Source organism: Coloeus monedula (assembly GCF_965178545.1).
Source record: "Coloeus monedula genome assembly, chromosome: 8".
Taxonomy (NCBI): domain Eukaryota; kingdom Metazoa; phylum Chordata; class Aves; order Passeriformes; family Corvidae; genus Coloeus; species Coloeus monedula.
The window spans coordinates 23,093,814-23,114,849 of NC_138788.1; the positions used below are offsets into that span (position 1 = coordinate 23,093,814).

The 21,036-nt window shown below is 36.1% G+C and overlaps 1 protein-coding gene across 5 annotated transcripts in view; it reads right to left on the reverse strand.

Moving 5' to 3' along the window:
• MARCHF5 (membrane associated ring-CH-type finger 5) overlaps positions 1–21,036 on the reverse strand; it is a 55,742-nt gene that overhangs the window by 27,072 nt on the left and 7,634 nt on the right. For 4 of the 5 annotated variants that reach the window (XM_082286111.1, XM_082286113.1, XM_082286115.1 and 1 more), the window contains exons 2-5: positions 13,081–13,283; positions 9,073–9,203; positions 5,657–5,840; positions 5,068–5,234 (exon numbers count right to left, since the gene is read on the reverse strand). In XM_082286111.1, the coding sequence (XP_082142237.1) occupies positions 5,068–5,234; positions 5,657–5,840; positions 9,073–9,203; positions 13,081–13,283 (685 nt within the window). Of the gene's footprint in view, positions 1–1,521; positions 3,894–5,067; positions 5,235–5,656; positions 5,841–9,072; positions 9,204–13,080; positions 13,284–21,036 lie in introns of those variants that run through there. The other variant, XM_082286112.1, reaches the window with a different exon arrangement.

Genomic DNA, 21,036 nt, shown 5'->3' on the forward strand with positions numbered 1-21,036 from the left:
ACTGTGCAAGAGAGGTAATGTGGTAGAGACTTTCTTCCACCAAATTAGTCAAACAGTTCAGAACCAGCCACTATTTTGCTGCAGAAAAAAGCCCAAAAATCATTCTTGCTTTTCATCAAACTAAAAATGTTTTTAATTCTATTCTTATATATTCTATCTTCTGTGCATGAGAAGTATCTAGAAAATTCAGAAAGGGAGGCCCTGTCAGAGGTAGTTTCTTGTAATGATTCATGTCAGAGAAATGACAACTGCTGACAAAACAGTCCTTAGACATGCAGTAAATACTCAGAGCAGTGTGTTCCTTTATCAGCTCCCATGAGCTGCAGCCAAGTGTTACCGAGTTGTAGTAAGAGCAGAGGAGCAGCTGAAAAACACTGAACACCCCAAACATCAAGCTGTGTATGCTCTACCACAGAGTGGTCTGAAGCCAGGAGTTGCACAATTTTATTTTTTATTTAAAAGCACAGGACTTCCTATGGAGGACCACTGCTTAGGCAATTGCTTTTCCATGGCTTAGTCATCCAGCATTACATGAGGTGCTTGCACGATATGTTTTGACAAGTGCTGCTGAGCTGTTTGGTTAAGGCAGTTTCAAGTCATGGCTCCTGTTTGCTTTTAGTGGTTCTGGAATGGAATTTTTCTACTGAACAACTTAGTATAGTACACCAGAAATAACTGCTTTATGCTCACAGTATTCAGAGGAGCAAAAGCAATTAAATATCCAGAGCATGTGAATAACTTAACTGGCAAGAATGAACAAAGTGGCCACAGGTCTTCAAACCTTCTGAAGGCATAGGGGCCATGGTCCAATGGACAGTTCATCCCTGTTTGCAGAGCACATTTTTCACTCACAGCAATACTTCTTCATGGACATGTCCTGGGAGTTGCCCTTTTGGACAGTGAGTTTTATCACTCAAGCTCTTGGGCAAGGCTTGAAATTAATTAACAAAGCCTATCTGGACTTCTGTATCTTCGGAAAGCTTAGGAATGCTGGGCAAATTTTGGCACACATACTTCTTGGTTTTATAGGACAGAACCACACAAGCAAAAAAAAAAAGTAAAGTAGGGATCTGTCTAAGAGTTTAAGGCAGAAGAAAACAGAGAAGGGGAGAAGCATCTCCTGTGTATTTATATAATCACGGTGCAGGTAATTTGTGCCTTTATGTTGAGGTACTGAAGTCTAAGAGAAACCAAGTTACAGGTAAGTGTATACTGAGAAATGCTAGATAACATTTCATATTCCCGGTCCTGAAAATAATGGGACAAAAATTTGCTATCAGTGAAAATACAATTCCTTCAGTCAGTCTTATCTTTCTCAAGGAAGAGGGATCAATGTATTGCCCAGATCAATGCTGCACATCAGCCAGCCTAAGGATATCTAGTCACTCCCAAGCCCAGTTCTGTGTTACTGGAAGTTGCCCATATTGCAACAATTCTTTTGATTTAAATGTTTGAGAAACACATTCCCCTACATCCTTTATTGATCACTAGAAAGGAGGAAAAAAAACTCAATGTCAGCTGTAAGTCTTAAAGTAATTCTTTTTTCATCACAAAGATATTTCTTTGGTCTGTCAACTTAAAATTAATTATATAAATCCTTAGGTATGCATTAAAACAAAACACAGTTTCCATTCAGAAGTTTTGCTACAGGCTTTTTGTTTAACTGACAAAATACACTAAGGAGTGTAAAAAATATTTATTCAACCTAATTCAACATAACTATAATTTTCAATACTTAAAAACAAGATTTACAGAGTAATGACCTTTAACCACTCATGTGAAATCATCTTACAGTCCATACAGTATTTTATAATTTTATTTTTACAATAGCTTTAACTTCCAGAGGAGACAATGAACTTTCCCATGAAGTAAGTTTCAAACCCACTAATTTGCATCATTAAATTCTCTCCATGAGACTTTAAAAAACAGTAATAAATTGCTTGGAAATATATACAGTGAAGACCACTGAAAAGCTGTTTTCTTGAAACGAGGCATTCTGTAAGAAATACGTATTATATTGTTTCAAGACTATCTTACAGACTGTAGCAACTTTCAGAGGCTGCTACTCAGTTTAAGATGTATATAAAAGTGAGCCCACTAAGACAAATATAATCAGCCGACTTACAAGGTTATAGTAATTCTTCCATTACAGCAAGAGCCTCAAAAGTATTTGATATTGATTGAATGTATAATTCTTAACACCTGTATAGGTTTTTAATATTAACTGGCCTTTATATACACTTTTGTACAGTTTTAAAATATTACATCTTGGTAATTGAGATAAACACACTATAGAAAAGGTACCTTATTTTGAATTTCTCTTAACATACATTATTGCAGTCAAAGAGGAAGTCCTTTCTGCATTTACTTCATGTCTGGTGAAAAGAAATATTTACTTATGAATAATTCCACCAGAAAAAATTTTTAAGCCATTCTCCATGCATTTGACATCCTAATATGAACAAGGAAAAGAAAAAACTGAGAAAAACAAAGAAATTGTTGTTAAGAAAGAACTTCAAATACGAAATCTGGATTAGGTCTGGTATGAATATGCAATGGCCATATTATGTTTGTCAGAATTTAACTTCACAAAACAATCAATTTCTCTTGAAATTAGGTTTATAAATACATCAAATAATGGAAGTGCTAACGTCTCCCTCAGCTGACTACTCTAGACATATTGGAACAGTAAAGCCTACTGTATAAATAAACTTAATTACACATTTAAGATTTATCCTTTAGTCCTTTACAAAATGGAGTCAAGTTACCTTAAGAGCACCTACCCTACTGGCAGGATGCTCAGCTCAGGCAGCCAGAGTGTAGTGTCAGCCCCTTGCAGCCAGCCCTTCCACTAGGGCAGGAGAGCCTAGTCCTAGAGCTGAGTTACACACTCAGGTCTGGATGCTTAGGGGGATGCCCTGCTCTGTCAGTTCAAATGTAGCTTTAGTGTTCAATGCTGTTTTCTCACATTTTTTGTATGGGTATTTACACAATATAAAGCAATATGGAAACTTAACAAGTGCTCTAATACTTAACTACAGAATAAGCAACTGAAATTTGCTTCCCCCTTGTAATTATTTGGAGGAAAAAAATGCTATCCAGCACCAGTTACAAACCAGTAAAGCCATGAGAAAATGACACCAGGCACTGCAGAAGATACAACAGGACACTGAAAATTACCAGTAATAAAACAGTCACCTGAAAGCCATGCTAATTTTAACACCTAATACTTAGGTGGTTAAAGCAGACATACAAGTCCTGTAGAGAGTGATCTATCTTCTGCTTTCTCTGTCATTTCGGTATTTCACACTCCCTGTTTGATACCAGCAAAACCCAAGGAAAATTACTTCTCCTTGGTAACGACTCACATTCTCTATCTAAACCAATCTCCCTGCATTGTGTGAAATGCTCAACTGAATGACAGTGTGGGTATGAAAACACCTATAGAAAAGGCATTTGGATATAGCCTACATTTAAAATGTTCTGTAGTTGATTCTCTTTTTTCCATTCAGTATATTGGCTCAAAGAAAATAATTCAAAAGCTTATTGCCCAACAGAAATACCCAAAAAATAATGAAAGCCAAATCACATTCTTAGGTTCAGTGGTTGCTGAAAGGATTTACCCTGCCACAAGACAGTGCTTTACTGTATTTAAAGAAAAAAAAAGAGAGGAGCAGCAACTTATCACAATTTTCCACTACTGTGCAATAACAATGGAACCAACACAACATGGAAACCTGTTAGGTGAGACTCTGTGACATCTGGAGGTTACAGCCTTACGCTCCTTCTTGCTCAGGATAATTTAAAATTTTGCGGTGAGCTTGGCGCAAATATTGCTGCTGCTTGAAGTAAACCTTAAAAGCTCCTTTTATAGCAACAAAAGCAATTCCACCCTGAAATAAAAAGATATTTTGAAAACCTGCACAGTTCAGTGTCATATCATTGCAAATGTTCTTAAAAATTTCCAGTCAAAGAAGATTTTTTTTCTGAACATGTGGTATTTTCTTCCAAAGATTAACTAATTAGTACAATTCCAAATAAGTATCTCAAAGTTTTCTGTCACAGTGCACCATTACAGAGGTTAATGTTACTTAAAGGGATTACGTACTGAATCTATAAAAGCTTTTATTTCCTTGAAAGTCTCACCAATATCCTAAATATAAAAAAATCAAAATCTTATTTCAAGAACAAAGAAAAGGCAGATGCGTATCTGCTTTCCTCCCTTCTCTGAATATATACTACACACAGCACAAGGAATAACACTGATAACCATTCTATAACTAGATGTGAAAAATGGCACTTGCCAAAAGTGGAGTAAAATAAAAGCTATTTTTGTAAAACAAACTTTTTTCCCCTCTAGAAAGCTTTACAATATGTTTCTCTCAAGTCTTCAAAATGAGACACCAAGAAGCTTTTAGTCTGCATAAACATTTGCAATATCACTGTTTGTTCCATATAGAAGAGAGGGGTGTATAAACATGCAGAAACTGAAAACAGGAGCTGAAGTGACAGTCAGATGACCAGGGATACCATATTACCAAACTCAGTGTGCTTCCCCTTGAGAGGCTGCAACCAGAGAGGTTATTCATAAAGGAAGAGATTGTCATTCCCCCTCCATTTGAATTCTATGGAGAGTTAATTTTCCTCTCCTTATTAAAATAAGAAACAAAGGGTTTCTCTCAAAATCAGTAAACAAAAGCTAATATGGAAAGGTTTATAATATAAACCCCAGTCTTCCCTTACAGAGATTGTTCTTAGAAGATGCTGGCTCCTCATCTTCCTTGTCAGCCCTAATTACTGCTAAGGCCTGCCTACTACAGTAGGCAGATGCAAGTTTCAGCCTTGTCATGAACTGAGATTAGTTTCAGTCATAAAGACAGTCTTTCACACACATAATGTTTGTCCACTGCTAAGACAGACAACCTTAAAAAATCCCTTCCTTTAATCAAATGTCGCTCTCAAAATTCTGGATCAATTTATGTTCCTTTTTCCTTTGCCTCGCTCCCTCACAACACTTCATATTCCTGTACTATTATAATTTATTAAACAAATAGTACTGAAACTTACCAAGATTGTCCTTTGTAGATTTGAGTTAACACTGCTGAACATAAGTTTGCCAACTATTGTGGCAATAGTAGGGAAAACTAGAGCTCCACACAGAATACGTGTGGCAGAGACATGATCTGCCAAAGGGTTGGCCTCTGCTGGGATACGAGGAACAGGACATCCAATGCCTAAAGGGATAAGAATGGGGGAAGAAAAGGTTACATAGCCACTGCCTCAAAAAGAACACAAAGTACATTACTGCCCACTCCCCACTCCACTACAAATCTGTAGCCCAACCACTTTTTGAGAACTATCCCTCAGTGAATATTCTACTTCCATTAAATGACTGCAGTAGTTTCTACTTCCAAGTAAGACCCATGAATTTTAGTAGTTTTGTTACTAAAGCCTGAACTGAAACCATGTTCCTGCTAGTCCTGCCTCACCTTTCTCAGGACATACCATAGAAACACAATCTAAACAGAATGAACATGAAATAGAGGGATGGTGTTAATCACCTCTACTTAAAAATGGCAAAAACTAGTTGCCTATCCCCATCTCCTAGAGGCAGAAATTCAATCTTGGCATTTCCTTTTAAATTTAATCCCATTACCTGGAAATATGCTGTTCAAAATTTGTAGCTTATTAGAGTATTTGCGCCACAGCCTGAGCACATAGTCCTCCCAACGGATCATCTTGCCCAATATTAGCATGACTGGGATAGTGGGAAGGCCAATCAAAAGGAATAAAGGATCAGCTCTCTCCATCACATCAAGACCTTCTTTGTGACCCACAACCTGGAAAATATGCATATAGTTGACAGATATAACAAAGGCCACAACAATGTAACGATGTACAAATGAACAAAAATGTAACCTAAAAAGTTGAGTTTGTTTGAAGCTGCCCACATATTTCAAGTTAAAGAAAAAAAGAATAGTGTTTTATTTAATTTACTGTTTTCTCTTTGTATCCTTGGTTGCTTATGGAGCATAAATATGCAGGTGAGCTACTAGCCCTACTTTGCAAATCATTAATCTTGCAGAGAGCTGTAACACAACTCCCTAACATCTCAAGAGAAGTTCCATGTGTTTCTGTGTAAGTAAAAGCCTAAACATCTGAAACACTAATAATATGGCATGCTTTCCAAAATGCTTTTAAGAATTTACAGTTTTACAATGATTAATTCTACACTCAGAAATTGATCAGATACTACAGTTCAAAGGATAAATAGTAAGTAGGTAAGTAGCAGTAGATAGTACGTATCTACGTAAGTAGATAGTAAGTATCTCAGGATGTTTTAATCAAAATTTCATGGGTTTTAGGAATACTGTATATAACAGAGATCACAGTATTTAACTGTTGTTTCTCTGGACAATGCAGGAAGATGTACATTATTTTCAACTGTAGTGGAAACAGCAGCATATCTTCACATGTGCCTTATTTTCAAATGTGGTTAGTTCAAGGATTTTAAAGGATCATTATTACTGCTGTGTCTACACTTTCCTACTGGCATATAAAAAAATTAATCAGAATTTTCCATTTATAAAATGCACATATTAAAACTAACAGAACGGTGCCTTATGTCTTCTAAAAAGTACACTGTTTTAATTTTAAATAAATCTAATAGGACTGAGGATAAAAAAAGACATCAGAGTGGTAGATAGCCTCTAGAGCTGTCTCAATTTAAGCAGTATAAATGCTAACAAAGTCCTTGAACTGATTCCAGGAAGAACAGGCTCTTTCATGACTTTTTCCATAAGAATCTGGGAAGACTAAAAACACTAAAATAATAATTACGTTTGTAAAGCACTGGATTTTCTCATGTGTTTTCATTGACTTCTCGTTTTCCCCACAAATGCAATAACTTACCAAGTCTTCAATTGCACAAAAATTAGAATTAGGAGGTAAGAACATGAAACAATAACAAAATTAAAAAAAAAAAAACAACAAACCCAGTACTTCTGGAATAGGTAGGACACGGAGAAGAAGCTACGGTAATGTACCACAGTACCTTCAAACTGTACACTTTTGCCTTGCTTTGAAAACCATTCCATGTTATGCCTCTAGAACAGGAAGTTATGTTATATACCACAGCCTCTAAAAATAGGCATAACCAATACTGTTGCTGCCAGAAGATTATTCCTGAAAAAACATTCAACATTTGTCTTCCAGCTTCTTCAGTATCTTTTACCCAAGCTGTGAAGTCTGACACTATCCTTTTTCTCCTTATAGTCATTGCCCGTCAAAAAAAGCCTCAGTATCTTGTCTCTTTCTGCTTTAGATTACTCTATTTCTCTGCTTTCAGTAACCCCATCTGACTTGTTACAGACTTAGCTACCACAATGTCAATCCTGTACTTATTTTTCTGCACCTGAAGTTTAGAATAGCTTTAAAAATAGCTTTTGTGCTTCTCTCTGGCCCTTCAACTAAGAAAAGGAGTCTGAAATGCATCAGGAAACAAGTTGTATTAAACCTAGCAATGCTGTGGTGGCAAAAGGGGTGGAACAGTTTCCCTCTACTACCTGCTAAATCTCCTCCTTTATAAGCAAAAATAAATTACTGTCTTGCCCAGCATGCCATCCATACAATCAAAACATTAAATCATGAAAATAGCTAATTTTTCATACCTGGGATTTGATCAGCTGCCTAAACTAATGTTTAGACAGATCCTCATTTCAAAAGCAAAACAACTTCAGAAAGAAGCATTTATCTTTCCATTTGGCTATGGAGTTCTAGGCCAGCTAAAAAGGTCACAATTTCCTACAGAAAAGGGCTCAGTGTAGCAGTGAGCAAGGAGAAAAGGACTGGTGCACTTCCAAAATCTGGTTGTAGTATTACAGATGGTTGCAATGTTCCTGTTGGAGTCACAAGAACAAAGTATCCAATGAGAAAATATGTAAGTGCACCACTCTGTAATACACAGACTCATCCACTGGAATGGAGGTGGTATTGAAAGCCATTACACATCCCTTATCCAGCTGCTTGACCCTTGGCCACACTGGTACAGGGAGACTGCAACCATTCACTTGGGCTCCATTTCTACTTTCAGAACCAAAACAGCACATGACCTTGAGAGGGAGTGACCTGCAGAACTGCACGGCAGTACCACACAATGCAAGAACTAGTGCCAAATGACTTACATGGAGAAGGACCAGGTTGTATATTTAAAATCAGAACTGCGTAGAGGAGTATTTATTAACATACAGATTTGTTAATTCTATATACAGCTGAATTAGCATCAGAAATATTTTTATGCTTTCAGGCAAAACACAGGTTATGGACTTGATGTAGAAATCAACAACTAAAATGGTAATGAAGGTGCTTCTGATTGTACAGTCTGAAAAATCTGGTCTTGTGGTTGAACTAGAATGGCCATGAAGTCTTTCCATAGTTAATAGTCTACCACCTGTCAACACTACTTTTCTATTTAAATAGCAAGTTCACAAGAACAGAAGCAGGAAAAGTATTTTTCCCCTTTCAACTAATCATACAGGCTGAAGTAATTAAAACACTACTAATTTGCAGTGTTTTGCATTTCTTGTTTATGAATGAATTGCATCATTCAGAGCATGTATTTTCCTTTATACAATTAAAAAAAAAAAATCACATTATCCAAAAAATAATCTACTGTGTTCCAATTTTAGCCCTTAGAACATTACTAGCAAAGTTTTTCTCCAGGTAAGAGAGAAGATTAAATCTCATGTCCTTTCTGAATAATTACTCATTATTGCTAGCTAGGTGGTACCTAGCTGGTATCTTTTCTATGAGAACAGAATTGGGCTCACCAGTCTGCCATACAAAGGGCAGCCAGCTAGAGCAGTAGTGCATTTTGTTAGTTGCAGACTGAACCACGCCTAGTTCATACGCATACTTGCGTTTATAAACTATGACCAGTTAAAAGTGAAAAACCACCTTGAATTCACTTGTTAACTACACTGAAAGCAGCTAAGCATTTTTTAAGCCAAGGAAAGAGGAGTCGGAATTGACTTTTGCTTTCAAAGACGGCAAGAAGAGAGAATACGTGTGTACCTGCATGACCGTCACAGCTCCGTACGTAACGGCTGTCCAGTATATAGAGCCCACCATTATCCCAGCTGCAGCAAAGGGACATGCCTTTGAGATCAGGCGATCTGCAAGATCCAAAACGTAAACAACTGGACCTGTGATAAAGGAAAAGTAAGGTTTCAAGATAGATATATATAGATGCAACATAAAAGCATACTGTAGAAAGGTCAGCATCACCAATAAGAAAGAACAAACGAGGCAAAATACAAGTCTGACATACCACACGTGCTGTTTAAGTGAGAATATATAATTAAAAAGCTATTAAGCTAAACTTCTTTCTACCTACCATTTCATTTACCACATAATCTTTCCAAGAGATTGATATACTGCTTAAAGCACTAATTTACCCACCGATTAGCTTCCTTTGTGTTGAATAAGAATTGTTTTGTAGAAACCACTTCAGGCTTAGTGGCTTTTTTATTTGTTAGATATTTCAGTTTTCTAAAGGAAAAAATACCCATTTGTTGTAATGTACTTCACGTCCTTATCTTTGACAGCTTCACCTCAAAATTCTGTCACTAAACTATCCTGCTATGCAGTAAAAAGTAGCACAGTTAGTACAAGACTCCTTCCACTGGAAGAGGCTGCATTCAGTATGTTTAGAGGATCACCTCTCAAAACACTGGAGGAAAAAATACTCCTATTCAGGTTATTCAGTGCCTTTGAAAACAACACATGAATAGTTTCATTGTTCTATCTATGCACAACGGCACTTTCCAGACCTACACAGGGCAAGACAATAAATACCCTGACTACCTTTGGTGAGGTAAACAAGGGTAATGCCTGCATCTTTTCTTTGAGGGACTGCAAGAGCACGAGTGAAACAAAAGCCAGAACACTGAAATGTATATATGGAACTGAAAAACATCATCACCATAATCCGCATTACTTTTGTATTTGTCAACAAATTCTACATACAGACTGTCCTCCCACAGCTCATATGCATGAACAGCTCCTGTTAGCTCCCTCCTTTTTCCTACCAAAATCAGTGACAATTCTCAAAACCAGCCTACAGGCATTCCTCCAATAACTAATTCTCCATATCTATCAAAGTTTACCCACAGTGACAAAATTGTGACTCCTGTTTCATGACTTAGTTACTACTTCTTTTTCTAGACAACAGCTCTATTGTGAATGATTTCAAAAACCCCTGTTCTACTCAGCTCAAGTCAGCCAGTGAAAAAAAGCAACAGGAACATCCAGTTCAACTCCTGTGTGTTTGACTTTCCAGAACACACTTAAGAAGGTGCTGAGATGTCTATCAATATGCTGGAAGTAGCAACAAGGTCATAACAAGTACTAAATGCACAGTAGTTTACACATCTTGACTGTTTCCCAGAGTCACTGAAAAAGTTGTTTGGTTGTACCATTTTGAAAACTTAGGTTTGAAGACAGGAGACTCAAATGACACTGAAGGTTGCCTTGTAACACTACAAGTACTAACAAATTGCACCTACTGATACTAATGATTAAGAGAAGCCTGGCTAAAGAATCGGGTGTAAAATCTTGAGACAATACTAGAAAAAAATTATTAAACCAATCTTTTAATTAGCCCTTAGGAAGGAAGTGAGAAAGGAGGACAAAACTGGTTTGTTTTTTAAGATGGTATTGAGGAAGAAACAGGAAAAAAATATCACTGATACCCAAATTAAATAAGGAAATATGAAACAAAAGTATTTTTCATTTTGAAAAATATATCATGCTTTGAAGAGTTTTTCTCTGCCAAACTGTTTTCTGTTTATTAAACTGAAATAATTATCTAAGAGATACTTTAGTTACTTTCAAAGTGGTAATAATGTTTTTCTATTTAGTGAAAGTTCTCAGAAGAGCAGAATACAGTTCACAGGAACATAATTACCACCAATCACCAAAACTGATAGGCACTATCAAATCTGAAATGGAATTATGATATATGAGATATATCATGAGAGGTTGTTTTTGAACTAGTAAACACATAGAAAGACACCCACTGTTACTTATAAAGATATTCACTGATGTCTCCTCAAGTTTATATCACTTCTAAACTATAATTATAAATTAGAATTTGAGTTGGGGGTGTCTTTTCACAGAATTTTTAGAAAAAGGTTTCCAGCAGTACATTAGGGAAGTCTTAATGTAAATAAGCTTCTGTACTGTGATGCCTCAGGGAAGCTTTACTCGTTACTTCTTCCCTGCTCAAGTAATTTTAGATTCTTGAAGGGTACAACTAGTACTGTCTTCAAAAGACACCTGCTGCAGAAGAAACAGGGCCACTAGCAAGGCCTCTTGGAAAATTCTTACTGTCCTAACTCTGCCTAGTGTGACCTTGATTGACTTGTAGTTGAATTGTGCTGTAACAGCTTTGGGTTACTAGACAGAGCTACAAAAGGGCAAGACTGTTTAAGGCACTTCAAGGTCATGATTGATGTTCCATGGACCCAGATTCATTTCCCTGCTCTACTACCGATGTCTTGTGTACTCTTACACATGTCTGAATTTTTATGCCCTTATCTTTAAAAATGGAAAAAGATGATATTGTGAGGGAAAATATATCAAAATACATGAAGGCAGTCTCACACATCTGCATGTAAGAGCTGAACAACCTCATGCAAGAATTTTAGGCCAGCTTCAGAATCCAGGAAAGTTGTAATCTAAGATTTCAAACTACAGGAACAAATTAAAATGCTTGCTATGTTAATGTATCCTATTCAAATTATTGTTGCTTCCCCTTTTGCCCATTGTCAAAAAAAAAATGCAAATGCAGCTCACATTACAATTTCATCAGTCAAGACACAAATAAGAATTTTAAACAGTGTCAAGTTTTGTGGTGCATTCTAGGCCCAGACAGAAACCCAGCCTTCTTCCCAAAGCCAATGCTAAATGTTATCATTTGATGCCTTCTTTATGATGGAGATTTACCTTATTTGGCAAAGCGAAATTGTGGTTATTGTATGAATAACTTGCAGTAAGTTTCATACTGGTTTATGTCTTTTTTAATATCAACAATACAGTATTGTTTATATTTTCTTTCCCATTACTCACTGTTCTATCATGGAAATAAATGTCACCACTCAAAATTCCCTTGACACCTTAATTTTGTAAGCCCTTAAACTAATAAGAAAGGGGTCCTGTCCCAAAGAACTGGAAGTAAGTTATTTTCAGCTCTTTCATTACAGAAATTAGATACTTAAAAAATCTTCTTAAAAATCCTCTAAAAGCCTGCACTCACTTGCTACATCACCATTTCTTCAACAAGCAGTTTTACTTTTAAACAAAATTTAAGTTTCCATGGCAACATTTCATTTTCTTGATTTGCTTAATATATCCCATAGAACACATGGGCAAATGAGGGCTGAAATAACAGCAAGCACTGCTAATTTAAATACATGCAACATACCATGCATTATCCTACTTGGATACTCAAGTAAGAAGTAAGAGTACTTGGCTAATCTGGGAGACCATGTCCAATTTTTTTTTCACCTTGACAAACAGAGCAAGAGCAGGACCCAGCAATCATAAATATTCTGCCTCTTGATTACAGGGCAATATTGACTCAGAAACACCTCCTGACCAAAGTGAAAGTATGTTTTTCCAGTAATACCACATGCTGCTTAGGAAATTCTCCTCTGAATTTCCTCTGATAAGTGTCTCTGCAAGCTGAGTCAAAAAGGACGTGTTTATCTGCTGTGTGGCAATTGCTGAAAGAAGTCACCTTCTGCTCAACAAGAAAAATAATCCCATTAGCCAGGAAAAAATTACAGGTCAATCACAAGATTTATCTATATACCTAAGTGGAATACGTCCAAAAGTTTTAGAAGGTATTTAACTAAGCCACCAAATAGGATGCAAGCAGAATATAAAGTTATTTCTTTCTGTCTGGAAAAGGGAATAGACAAGTTTTCAACAGAAATGGTGCTCCAAGCACAAGAAAGGAAAAAAACAAGAAAGCAAGAACAAATAAAGAAAGAACAATTTAAATGATCCATATCTTACCTAGCTTTGGAAATACTATTAAATATTCTGCATTGCACTGAGGACAAGCAACTCTAGCAGTACTGTTTCCTCTTTGCTTTTCATCCACCCAGCGCTGCAGACAAGTCTGATGCACCCATTTGGTGGAGCCCCTGCACCTGCAGGGTCTCACCCACTCTGCTGTCCGATCATCCTCATCGGTAGCAAAACAAACCCAGCAGCTTCTGTAATCACAGGAAGGAAAAAAAAAAGATATTTTCTGCTACTTTTACATGCTTAAAATAAACATTCACATGTGCAAGCATGCAGTTTTAGAAAATGTGCACCTAGAGGAGATGATGGTTGTTACTTCCTTCTTAATCACCAAAAGTTAAGTATTTTGTACCACGGTTTTGCTATAAAATCAACATAATAAACATAATTTTACAGATAGCTAAGCAACTACTTTATACAGTCTGAATTATTAATTAAACTTTTAGATAATTTATGATTAAAAAGCATTGAGACTGTAGTCCAACCTTTGAATAATACATATGAAAAATCCATGTTTTTTTAATGTTTTATCATCTCCTTCTACAACAGACATTTTGGTAAGTTTTTTTTTAATTTTAAAAATATAAGATCAATACTGTAGTCTGCTACTTGGGAAACTAAATGCAATCCATTTAAATGATAAAACAACACAAATCATACAATATATCACAAAAAACTCTAAACAATTATATCAAATTCATTCCCTCTCTTTGAAAAGGTAAAGACTTTAGTTCAAACAAGTTGACTCTGTATAATAAAAATTAAGTTACAAAGTACTTCAAGAATACTATTGTACCAGTAGAGGAGGAAATTTCTGCCTTAGAGAATTATGTGGACTTGAAAATTCAAATATATTAATTCTGTAAGGAGAAAACACAAGACTGACAGTCAATACAACCTGATCTGAAGTGAGCACAGAACCTAGGAACTCCCAGATATCTGGTCTGATGATTAGGTCAGACTTCTGGCCAACTTACAAGAGAAAGCAAAATATGGATCTGAACTAGGAAAATATCAGATATGTTCAGCCAATAATTTTTACTGTGAAACTATTTGCTAATTCCCATACTGAAGATATGGAAGCTTACGTAATAAAACAGAATTTATCAAAATAAGGATCTTACTATAAATATTTATATAATGGTTTCATTTTTAAAAAATATTTTATGCAAGCCACTGCAATCATAGTTAAACCCTTATAAAGCAGCACACCAACAGCATCCCTATAATTTAGCTACCAAGACACAATCTAATTAGACATTGTGACCTAACCGAAGTTTTGCATCACTATTTCGATGAAGTTTTGTTCTCTTAACAACTTGAGTAACATCATTAAGACAAAACACTAAAAGGTTTCTTATATGTAACCAGTAGCAGACAGTAATTGAGAGAAGAAGAAACTGAGAAATGCTCTGGCGCTACTAAACAAAGCAACTTTATTATCTGAGAATCATGATTGCAGACTCTATGCCAGGATGTTACAGTGGTTCATCACTTCGTTTTTGTTTGTTTTTTCCTCTCACTTTGTTTTTGTTTGTTTTTAACTTCTCTTTAAGGAAAAAGAAGGGGGAATCTGCAATGGGAAACAATTTTGTCGGGCTCCAACTTCAAGAAGTGAAAAATATTGTTGTCTAACAGCTTTGCTTTTCAGATCTCACTATCTTGGGTAGTATTCTATTTGTAAATTCCAAGTGTTTCTTTACAGAAGATAGCCATGTTTTTTTAATAGAAATAACTGTGCCTATAAAATACTTGCAAGACATTCTTTAAAGCACTGACTCTTTTTAACATCTATAGTAGCAGAAGTATATTGAAAAAGTTGCAAGTGTGTCAGAGCAGAAGGCAACCTGTAGCAATTTATTACTGGCATACTTGTAAAAGGGTAAATTTGAGATTCAGATTCCAGGGAAGACTGGAGAAATAGCAATTTAACAACACTGAACAATTCATAAAATGAACCTGTAATGTCCACACGTCCAGTTGTAAGTACAGAACACATTTTGGTAGGTACAGATGTAAATTTAAACTGTGATGGCCTAAAACTAGAGCTGCCTCAGTTAGCATCTGAGACGACCTTTCAGTTGATGACTGACATATGGAATCAGAACTGTGGTTTCTTCCATTCACCTTAATGGGAAGGTAAAATCAAAGTTTGACTTGGCTTCTTTCTGTCCTGCCCCACATTGGTTTGTATCAAAATTGTCATGCTATTCACTCCTGCACCACCACCCTTCTTTTTGCCTTCATACTCCCAGTGTGCACCTACTGCAGTCCCAAATGAAAGGACACATTAACCTTCCTAAGCAGGAGGAGGAAAGACAGACAAGCCACAAGTCAGTAAGAATCTTGATGAAAATGATGAGACCACAACGAAGATTTGTAAGGATTACAAAGCACGAGTGACATTTTGGTTCATTGCACTCAATATCAAGGAGTTCTTACAGAATACAAGTTCTTGCACTGTTTATTGATTTTTATTTACATTAAGAATCCCCAAATTTACTTTAAGAACAAATTATACCATACAATACTACTGATCATTGTTCCTCTTCAGCAGTTTTTGCCTGCATTACAGGTAAATATTCACTCATTCATTCCACATCCTATTTTAGTCTACAACTGCTCTAAATTTGTAATTCAGATTTTTATTTATAAATTAAAGGCTTCACAACAGAGCTAGTTAGGTCTGAAGATATCATCACAAAATGCAAGTCTAGAGTTTATTCAAATAATGACAGATTTAAGCATGAACATAATCTTGCTACAGTGCAATTTTAACTAGTGAATTTGTCCATGACAATGGTTGTAGATTAAATTGTGTTCTCAAGTTCTCTGTCAAGGTTAGTAAAAGTAAGTAAAAAAAAAAAAAAAAAAAAGCATCTTTTCTTTAATTGCTTCATCCAATTTCTTGCCAGCCAGTCATACCTGAAAACCTGAAAGACCTATGAAAGGAATAACAAAATCCTTTACAGACTTAAACCTTTAGCAAGTCATGAATAATGAACAGTAAATTCCCTCTATACTGTCATCAGCTTTATCTCTCTCCATTGACAGCAGCTGTAGCCGTAAGGACTAAATAAAACCATTTCAAAACAGGTATCTAGGCTCTTGCCAGGTTTTCCATTTTCTTGTACTGAATAAAATATGACCTTGATTCTTACCACTGAATCAGGTTGCTACTCAGATAACCTGAAATAGAAAGGGCTGAAAGGGTGGAACAAAGCATTGTTTCTGATAGAAACTCAAACCTTTTTTCTTGATGACTTTCTACATAGCCAAATCAATAACACTAATGTATTTTTCCACACTTCCTTGGCTCAAAAAAAAAAAAAAAAAAAAAATCAAAACAAAACATACAAAACCCAAGACCAATATCACTATTGCAGCTCTGAATATAAGGTTACAAATGCCTTTTATATTCAGCTCCCCAGCAGATGCAGGTTTCCAGTCTCAAAAATTCTGACTCTGAGAATAATGCGGTTTTTGCATCTGGTTTTTTCTCTAGCAAAGACAAACTCTTTTCAGGGCACTGCTTGTGTTAAGACCAAAGCAGATGGGGAGAAAGGTGTATTGAAGATTAGAGATCCTATACTCCAAATGTTACATGACTAATCTAAGAAACCAAGGCCTGCCTAAAACCAGGTTCCTCCAAATCACAACTTTCTTACCGGTAAGGAGCCCACTCTCTGCTACTCAGTTGGAGCTACAGCTCCAACAAATCTGTAAGATCTCCAGTATCAGACATACCTGGACTGCTCTCCTTTTTATTAAGCTATAACCCTTCGAAAGGTTACTTTTTTCCAAAACCAGTCTCAGACAGGAGGGAAGACAGTATCTTATTCAGGTTGTTTAAATCAAATCTGACTCAATTTGTGAAAGCTGAATTCATAATGAAACAGCTTTGTTTTCAAGCAGGCATGACTGTGTAAAGCAATACAAAAAAGTAATTTAAAAGCAGTATGTTGATTATATATACACAACAGTAAAAGATTTTCAAAAATTTGTAAAGCCCCATAAGCCCAGCAGATATCCTTGTATCCACAACACTTAATGGAAGACGACCTGCTAGACTGGGACAGCACAGCTGTTTTATGGTCTGGTTTCAAATATTCAGTACTGCAAGTAGGAATGGAAACATCTTGGAATTTTCCCATTTGTGTTCAGTGGCATACAAATATGAATGGCCAGCAAAACCAGAAAACTTCTCAGACAACAAAGTTCTACTAGACTTTTAGACCTAACTCTTACCGTGAGAAATGCAAATTTGAACATGCATGACATGCTCTAGAATCATGAGCTAAAAATGCATTTTCCCTCTCATTACAGTTCTTTCGTAAAATAAGAAATTTTCTGCATTTCTCCCACGTCATAAAGCACACCTCTTTTCCTTAAAGTGGCAGGATATCTTGCTGTAAGAGTAAAGCATCCTCGTCCTGCTAAGCACCAAGGGTCTCAGCAGCTTATTGCAATTAAATTTCACATCCAAAAAGAAGAAAGTGAAAAGGCTGAAACATAACTGATAGCAATGATAGCACAGAGAGCGAAGTCAGTGAGGCGTGAAAATGTACCTTGGAAGAAATGACTGAAAGCATTCCAATAACTAGCCACAAAAAGGCACTGTTCTAAAGGATGAGCCACAAGTCTGCTGTTTGGAAGAGGCAATTTTTCATGAGCTTCTACAACAACATTTTATGTATAGTCTATGTCGACAGATAAAGTACCTTTGATGATGAACAGTGATAAGCTTTACACTAAACTTGCCAACTACATTCTAAGTACTACACGATCATGTTTAGGTTCGAAGACTAGGATGTCAGAAAAATGGAGTTACCTAGTAGCATTTGGCTGCTGTAGAGCTGCCTGGAATTTTAGTAGGGGTACAGCAAACTGTTCTCTCAAAAAGCAAGAGAAACACCATATTGCAAATGCTAGCACTAAGCATTTCCTTTTCCTAAGAGTGAAGAACCAGCAGCAGTAAGATCTTGTGCTAGAGGGCCACTGCCTGGTCACAAGAGAATGCAAGCCTAGCCTACAAACCCCTGATAAAGGCTACAAAGAGAGGAATATCGTTAACCCGAGAAATGTTAGCTTATGTCATGCTTCACAGAGGAGATTAAGTGCCAGAGGAGATGAACTCACGTGCAGGATTACAGATGGAACACCACTCTTTCCCCAGTATTTTCCTGGGCATCAAACACAATGGAAAATACTTTTATCTTCAATCCAAGACCCACCTATCAAACTCAAAAAACCCTTACACTATCCTAAGGGGAAAAACACACAAGGGAAATACACTGAGTGAAGAACAGAGATAGCAGTGCAAAAATAGCAGTCTTAGATGCTCTGTCGTGACTTCAGCGGATGCTTTTAAGGTAGCATGGCATAGCAGCCATATGCTAGCCTGTATCACTCAGCTAGAAAACAAGTTGTCACCTTGAAACAAAGTCTAAAATTCTCAAAGGCAGTCCTTGAAAGTCAATTGACCTTATACCCAATTTTGCTCTGTCTAGTCATTCGGGATAGGGTGTAATGCTGTGTAAAGGAGACATTGATAAGAATCTAGACATAACAGTAACTACACTTTACTACAAAAGCATTGCATTCAATAGAAACAGCTTAAGTAGAGAATATCAAGCTAATGTGGGTGTGAACATATGCTCACACAAGTGGTATTCACATATAGGTTCTGACTTCCTCTAACCTCAGGATGACATTGTATAAACTAGATTTTAGAAAGCTTTTAATAAAAGCATATGGATAACTAAAATCCAGTAAACAAAGACATTAAAACCCCATAGAATAATTAACTAGAAAGTACACCAGAAAGATCAACTGATTATCAAAAGTTCAATTCAAGCTTTATTATATTCTCAATTATAGCTTAAACCAAGGGGAAATATTTTACACTTGCATTCATTGCACTATGTAAAGGCAGAGATTCAAGTAAAGGACAGTTCACTGAATTCTGTTGGCTGCTTTCTAGCTTGTGGATAAAATTAAACCTCTGACTGCCAAGCATCACCTATTGTGCTTAAATTGGGCCTTTTTATGGTCTGTTTCTAGCCATCTTAGAATAAGGAATCCCTCCCCAGATCTACCTATCTTGTCAGGTTTTAGTCTCTAGTTTGCCAAATCTAGACTGTCAGAAAAAAAAAATTAGCTTTCATTCTGGACAATTTAAACTTTTGCAACCAGTTATTCAGACACATTCCTTTTGCAAAGTCTTCAAAATTCAGTTATCTTAAAGGCTTTAGTACTACCATACTCTCGGTTTTTCAAAAGGAAAAGCTGAGAAGTCACCAAAGCTCAGTGGCCTTGCTGTCAGCCTTTAAATATACAATTAATTTTTATGTTAGAAGCATTTGTTTTATTTCTCTTTATTTATTCTTAAGTGAGGGAGGGAGAACAGGGCCCTTCTAGACATGTACAAAGAACAAATCAGGAAAAACTATTACTCATACAATAAGCACTTTATTACTAAACATTATACATTTTGCTAACTAAACTCTTACTATTGTGTATTAGCAGCTTGGCCTACAACTAACAATTAAAGCTACTGAGTGCCTGCTGGGGGGGGGGGATGGGGGGGGAGGTAACACTGATTCTTACCATCTTAGGAGGAAAAACAAAAGTGACTAAAACTAAGTGGCAACAGAAAAACCAACCAAACAAAACCTAAATGAAGAACCCCATACACACACACACAAAAATAATTTACTTCCAAAACTAACACATGCTTTGAACAGCATGATTTGAACAGAAAGCTGACACGTAGTCAAGTACATACATACATAGCAAACAGTGAAGAATTGTAATAGCATTACGTTAATGCTTTAAAAATTTAATGGATTTTTTTATAATGCAGATAGCACATGATAATATATATAGGGAAAACATTTTCTCATGCATTGTTTGACAAATCTGTCAATAATCACAGAGGAAGTAACGGAGATGTGAAGCAACTAGGAAATTACATTTTAGAGGCTATTTAAAGTTACTTCCTTGAATGTGACTTTAAACATCTTAATTACTTATTAATTACCTCTAAGATGACCAGACTCCAAATGAAGACAAAAATACGTAGTTTCTACTAACCAACATTAAACAATGCCATTTTGCACTGGGGGAAAGGGGGAGTTGCATAAGAAAAATACCAATACTGGTTTTTATGGTGCATGTACAGAGTAGATGACAGATGCTACAAATATCAGGAGCGACCTACATACAGAATAGACCAAGTCTGACCTGCCTAAAACTGTAACCAACTTGACATTAAGCTGTTGCTGTGATAAGCAAATGAGAGAAATGCAAAGTTATTCAGAGTCTCTATCATGTGAGCTCAATCTCCGGCAGCCATTTTCCAGTGTCACACAGTTAATGCAGAAGTACAAATGAATCTTTAAGAACAGTAGCCTTAGTTACAAAAGTAAATACATTAGCATAGACATCTGTTAGAAACCGAACATGGCTCCTTGCTTTACATTCAATTTTTAGGGAAAGTATTTGTGAAATACAAGTTTGATGTTTTTACGTATTCCTAGAGAGTTTCATGGGTAAACTGACCATACAGGGTAAGCAATCTTCCTGTTGTGTTCTTCCAAAGAAAAGAGAAGAAAAAAAAATGGAAGTGTAGTCCTACAATTGCAAAAAGTGGAAGACTCCAAAGAAAGCAAATTGCTTTGAACTCAAGAGTTTACGACAGACACTGACTCAAATTATTCTCAGTTTATAATTTCTATTTTTTACCAGATAATTTACAATATAACAGAAAAACCAAAAAGCTCTACTTAAGTCAGTTGTCTTATATAATCCTAATAATAAAAATTGGAACCATTTCTGACCTAAAAATTACCAAAAAACTTTAAACGCCAACAAGATAAATTCTTGGTATGTTAATACCTCAAGAACAACAAAAACACACCTATCAAATGTGGCAGACATTGA